The 6,000-nt window shown below is 58.6% G+C and overlaps 1 protein-coding gene across 1 annotated transcript in view; it reads left to right on the forward strand.

Annotated features, from left to right (window-relative positions):
• KCNH5 (potassium voltage-gated channel subfamily H member 5) overlaps positions 1-4,175 on the forward strand; it is a 94,982-nt gene extending 90,807 nt beyond the window's left edge. Inside the window, 7 exon segments of the mRNA XM_039914112.1 lie at positions 3,215-3,245; positions 3,248-3,318; positions 3,320-3,356; positions 3,359-3,613; positions 3,616-3,744; positions 3,747-3,823; positions 3,825-4,175. Coding sequence (XP_039770046.1) covers positions 3,215-3,245; positions 3,248-3,318; positions 3,320-3,356; positions 3,359-3,613; positions 3,616-3,744; positions 3,747-3,823; positions 3,825-4,175 — 951 coding nt within the window.
• The last annotated feature ends 1,825 nt before the right edge of the window (positions 4,176-6,000 follow it).

Consider the following 6,000-nt stretch of genomic DNA (forward strand, 5'->3'; position numbering starts at 1 on the left):
TTGGCACATAGTGAACGCTTAACAAATCCATTATTTATTATTATAATATAACCAGCCCGGGCCCTGGAGGGAGCTGAAAACCAAGAAATGTGGAACATCTGAAAGTGTGTGAGAGAGGCAAGACGACCTCCGTGGAGGGAGTTGAAGTTGGCCTATGGTTCTAAAGATGTCCTACGCACCCAATTTTCCAATCGTCTGTTCTTTTTGCATTAAGGATTTAACGGCTCAATGAAATTATGTTCTGAGCGGAATAATCCTTGTCGTTCCCGATAATAGATGGGTTCCGGAAATAGTCCTGGAGCGGCAAGGAAGCCATTTCATCGGGAGCCGAGCTGGAAGAGAGGAATAGCGAAGTGACTTGGCCAAGTCAGATAGACAGATGACCGGCTCGGGATTAGATCCAGGTCCTTCTGACCTTGGGCCCGTACTCTATCCACTGAGCTGCCTCTTTTGGGTTGCGTGGCGGCCATTATTAGGGATTTTGAGGAGTGGGGAGCTAGTCGCCATGGGAGGATCTAAAAAACGACTGGGCAGCAACATGTCGTATAGACAAGCGGAAGAGAGGCTGAAAGGCCCCGAGGAGGCAGATACGGTCATCTGGGCGGGAGATGAAGGGAGCCCGGAGCAGGACGGCGGCCATCCGGGTGGAGGGAAGAGACTGATCGGGTAATGTGGAAGAATCCAGCAGAATCCAACGGCTGACAGGGAAGGGACGTTGTGCACTGGGGGGCCCCGAGCGGGCAGCTGTGCGGGCTGCTGGAGCGGCTGAGGGAAGCCGTTCCGAAATCCAGCACCGGGTTTCCGACCCCTGCCAGCCAGATGCCAACCTGTTTTCCTTTCTCAGCTGCGCTCTACGGCTCTGTGGTAGGCGGGGTTCGTACGCCGAAAGCCGCCCGCCTGTGGGAGAACAGATTTTGTCGGGATTAATAACGCCTCATGAGGATTTTCTCGAGTTGGGTCTGTTACATCCTGCTGGTGAGTTAAGATTAGCCGCGAACACTCCCGGCGAGAATCTTCCTCTTAGGATGGGAAGGACCGAGCCTACATCTGGAGAGCCACGGAAAGGAACGGCAGCAGGAGTAGCCAGATCACATCTATTAACACAATCACACTCTCCCAAGCATTCAGTACAGCACCCTGCCTGACAGGATAATTACGGTTATTTGTTAAGCGCTTGCTTTACGCCGGGCACTGTCTAAGCGCTGCAGTGGTTACGGGCAAATCGGGTGGGACACGCCAGGTATCCGAGAAATGAGAAGCGTGGCCTAGTGGATAGAGCATGGGTCTGGGAGTCAAAAGGATCTGTGTTCTAATCCCAGTTCTGCTGCTTGTCTGCTATGTGTGACCTTGGGCCAGTCATTTCACTCCTCTGGGCCCCTGTTACCTCAACTGTAAAATGGGGATTAAGACCGTGAGCCCCAAGAGGGACGTGGAATATGTCCAACCTGACATGGGTCAGAGACTGTGTCCAACCCGATTGGTTTGTATCTACCCCGGTGCTTAGTACAGTGCCTGGCACATAGTAAGCTCTTAACGAGTACCGTAATTATTATTATTTTGTACCCCAGCAGTTGGTACAGTGCCTGGTATGTAGTAACTGCTTAACGAATACCATAAAAAAAAAAGTGCTAGCCCAGTACTCTGCTCACAGGTGGCCCTAATAAATGCTGTCGATCAATTGAGAGATAAGGGGCGGTATCATTCATTCATTCAATCGTATTTAGTGAGCGCTTACTCTGTGCAGAGCACTGTACTAAGCGCTCGGACTGTACAGTGCGGCAACAGATAGAGACAATCCCTGCCCGACGACGGGCTCACAGTCCATCAGGGCTGGCAACTCAGTGGGGGACGGACCAATATCCGACAGCAGCCCCGGCCCAAGCTCTGCAGGGGCAGGTACCGTTACTGATTTTACTTTCATTTAACTGATTCTCCATGGGTTGGATAATTGCTTTCATGCATCCTTTATTCAAAAACAATGCTCTCCAGGTAGCAGTTAATCAGTCGGGTTCCAGATTGAATAGCTGTTTTCTTTTCATTATCGATCGTGTTCTTACCTCACTTTTCATCGTCTTCAGATTTGCCACTGTTGGCAAGCTACTGGTCTGCCCCTCTGCCCCCCGATTCATTTTTCTGATCAGAGACTGGACCAACAAGGAAACACAGGGAAGGTGAACTCTGTCAGCGGGAAGGAAAAGCGACTTCTCTGTTTCCCGTCTCTCCAGATCTTCTCATCGGAGTCTGGATCCGCTTCAGGGATTGAGCTTCGGTCGGCCTCTAAGAGGCAGAGAGAGCGGAGCGGGGTCGGCCGAGGGCGGGTCTGAGGGCATCGGGGAGCAGGAGCGGTGGGTTCCCCGGGGCGGACCCCGGGATCGTCTCCTTCCCAGCGGACCCAGGGGAAGGGGCCGAGCCCTCGGAGCAGCAGTGGGAAGCCCAGCCTTCAGCTGCCCGATTGAGGCGTTGAAAGAAAACCCCTCACTTGGAAGCTTCAGATCCCTCTGGCACATTCTCCCCCTCGGTTCAGGGACCCGCCGTCTTGACCGGAGAGCTGCATTCATGTATCTGTGTTCCCCTCAGCCTCTCCCGAACTGTTTTCTATGCATTGACTTCTTTCCCCTCGCCGGCACCGTGTTCCAAACTTGCGTTAATCGGACAGGCCACCCGTTAATGATAATAATAATGATGATAACAATAATAATAATAATGATGGTGGCTTTTAAGCACTTACTATCTGCCAGCACTGTTCTGAGCTCTGGGGTAGATACAAGTTAATCAGGTTTGACGGTCTTAATCCCCATTTTCCAGATGAGGGAACTGAGGCCCGGTGAAGTGACCTGCCCAAGGCAGCAGACATGTGGCGGAGCCAGAATTAGAACCAGGTCCTCCTGACTCCCAGACCATTGCTCTATCCACCAGGCCACGCCGCTTCTCTTCTCACCATTCCATCTGGCCCCCGTATTTGGGTTTTCCTCCCTCGCCCCATCACGGTTTCCACCTCTCCCTGCCCCTCGGAGCCCGGACGCTCTCCCAGCAGGCCCGCCATCGAGCGCTGGCCGTCGCGCACGGGCCACCCCGCGAGCGGCCGGACCAGACGCCCGGGGGAGTCGGAGGAGGCGGCAGACGTAGCCCCGGCCCCCGCGGGAGCGCTCGCGGGCCCGGCGGCCCGGCTCCCTCCCGTGTCCCGGCTAACCCCCGTGGGGCCGTCTCCTCCTAGATCATTTTCCGGAAGATCAGCGACGTGAAGAAGGAGAGGAGGAGCGGCTGCGGCAGAAGAACGAGGTGACCCTGAGCATCCCCGTGGACCACCCCGTCCGGAAGGCTGTTCCAGAAGTTCAAACAGCAGAAGGAGCTGCGGAACCGGCTGCTCCCAGCACGGCGGCCCGGACCGCGACGGGCCCCGGGGGGAGGCCCCGCGCCCTGCGGAACGGCGGCGCCCTCCCCCGTCCCCGGGCACCAGCGTGGTCACCGTGCGCAGACACGCCCATCCAGACCTCGCTGGCCTACGTGAAGGCCAGCGAGACCGGGCAGCCGAACAACCGGCAGGCGCCGAGCCCAGGGCGGCGGCGGGGCCCCGATCCCAAGCGGCCCCGTGGCGGGGGCGGCAGCCCCCTGCGACGAAGAACGCAACGGGCGGGCTTGGCTTCGCCCTGAAGAACCCCTCGGCCGTCTCGGAGGAGAAGCGGGACGACTGGAACAACGTCACCAAGGCGGAGTCCATGGGGCTGCTGGCGGACGAACGCCCCGGGCCGGCGACCCCGGCCCCACCAAAAACCCGCTGCGGAAGGCCGACTCCTGCGACAGCGGGATAACCAAGAGCGACCTGCCGCCTGGACAAGGCCGGGGAGGCGCGCAGCCCCCTGGAGCGCAGCCCCGTGCAGGCCGACGCCGCCCTCCCCTGCTGCCCCATCCCCGAGCAGGTGCTGCACGCGTCCTGCAGGAGGCCCGGCCGAGCTGCGCGAGGACCTGCAGGGCTGAGCGGCCGCATGACCGCGCTGGAAGCAGCAGGTGCGGAGATCTTGAAGATCCTGTCGGGAGAAGCGCGGGCCCCGCGCCTCGCCCCGCCGGGCCCCGGAGCCCCCGCCGCCCCCAGCCCCCCGCACACCCCCCGCCGGGACATTTTCAGCGTCTCCAGGCCCGGCTCGCCTGAACCGGGAAAAGGACGAGATCCGCTTTAATACAGGGGCACTGCCGCGTTGGGAACGCGGGCGCGAACGGTATCTAACGCCCGTGGGCGTACGTGCGCGCGCGTGCGTGCGTGCGCGTGAGCGCGTGTCCACGCACGCGTCCGTGCGGGCGCTGAAGGGTATATGCTCATCTCTTTTCACTTGCTGTCCGTACGACCTGGACGCCACCACTTGGTTTTTCGATATGTAGATATTGCATGTCCAGCTGGATTCTGCCTGCCAAAGAAGACGACGATGATTCTTCCCCTCGATACGGCCTGTATAATATGCAGTCGACTGCATGCACCCTTCGCATTTATTTTATGATCTCCCCTTCTTGAATTTTGTGCCCAAAGGCACTGCACTTACTTCCAGAATCAGGGTCCGGCGTGCCCGGTGTCGCCGGACCGGTTTGTCTCAGGCCGAACGCATCCGATTCCCTTTCCTCTCTCCGTGGCGAAGAGGGAGGTCAACTTTACCCGCCGTGCAGATCGTTTCACGGTTGTCTTTCCGGGCGATGTTTTCCGAGCGCTTTGGTGTCGGCTGCCTCCTCCCCTCCGTGCCCTCCCCCCTGCCCTCTGGTCGGTTTGGTCCTCCCCCGGAGTGCACCGTTCCGGGTGCCGCGGAGTCATTCCTCCCCCTGGCCGCGCGCGCTGTCCGGTGCTCACCCGAATCACACCTCATTCACTCATTCCAGTCGTAGTCGTTGAGCGCTTACTGTGTGCAGCAGCACTTGGACCGAGCACTTGGAAAGTACAGTTAGGCGACAGATAGAGACGGTCCCTACCCAGCGACGGGTTCACGTGTGCTCCGTTCCCATCCGCGGAGCGCTCGTCTGGGTGCCCGTTGAGTCGCTCCTTCCCCGGGCAAGTCGCCGGGCGGCAGCATGGTTTCTTGGGACTCGGTGGCCGTGCGGTGTGCGTGTGTCCTGCACCTGACCGCCCCGCCCTGCCCCTGAAGGCCGATCGCTGCCCGCGGGCCGTCGCGGAGGAGGGGCCACTGCCTCCGACCCGGGTTCCCCGCTCTTCCTCGGCAGTGGCCGGCTTTCATCCGCTCCCACGATCCCGGGCTTGTGGACGCAGTGGGTGTTTTCTAGAAAGAGGACTCGGTGGCGTAGGAGGAGCGATGGATGTTCATGTGAGAAATTCTCACTTTCTCATTTTCCTATTAAGCGTCCTGAAGGTGTGTTCCGTGAGGAAACCAATCTGACGTCAGTAATAGAAGGGCAGGTGTTCAGGTCGTCGGCTCTCTGTTTATTGGCCAAACAAGCAGTCAACGGCGATTTTTTTTTTAAAAATCTACCTGTAATTTCAGGAAGAGTGGAAGTTTGTAAGAAATTCATCCCAAGGTGGCCAGACTTATTTGGAAAGGTGGGTAGTTTAAAAGATCGAACTGGATCTAGATTCCGAAATTAGAGGTTGCGCCCGAGCGTAACGGTCGCACGTGGCGCTCTCAGTCCGCGGGGGGAATGGTCTGCCTGTCGCCGCCGCTGCCGGCTAAAGTTGACACGGTCGACCGTCACGGTCCCCAGAACGGGGAAGCGTTTCCACGATCCACTTTTCCAGTCCTTTGTCTTCTCAGAAAGTGCCTATTGTAAAGGAAGTGTTGCCTACGAAAGCCGTTGGAGCGATCAGATAGATCAACGATGCGCGTGTTTAGGACTCTCCCCCGGACCCAAACCCTCACGTCCTCGAGTGAGCGGGGCAGGCTGCAGGATGGGCCGTTGGTCTCTCGCTACCAGTGAGCCGTCTGTGGTGCGAGAAGCCGGGGGGACTGCGCTTCCCCGTCGGGGCCGGCGTCCGTTGGAGAGACGGCAGCCCGCGCTGCGAGGCGCCCC

The sequence above is a fragment of the Ornithorhynchus anatinus genome, chromosome 14 (genome assembly GCF_004115215.2).
Source record: "Ornithorhynchus anatinus isolate Pmale09 chromosome 14, mOrnAna1.pri.v4, whole genome shotgun sequence".
NCBI classification, from domain to species: domain Eukaryota; kingdom Metazoa; phylum Chordata; class Mammalia; order Monotremata; family Ornithorhynchidae; genus Ornithorhynchus; species Ornithorhynchus anatinus.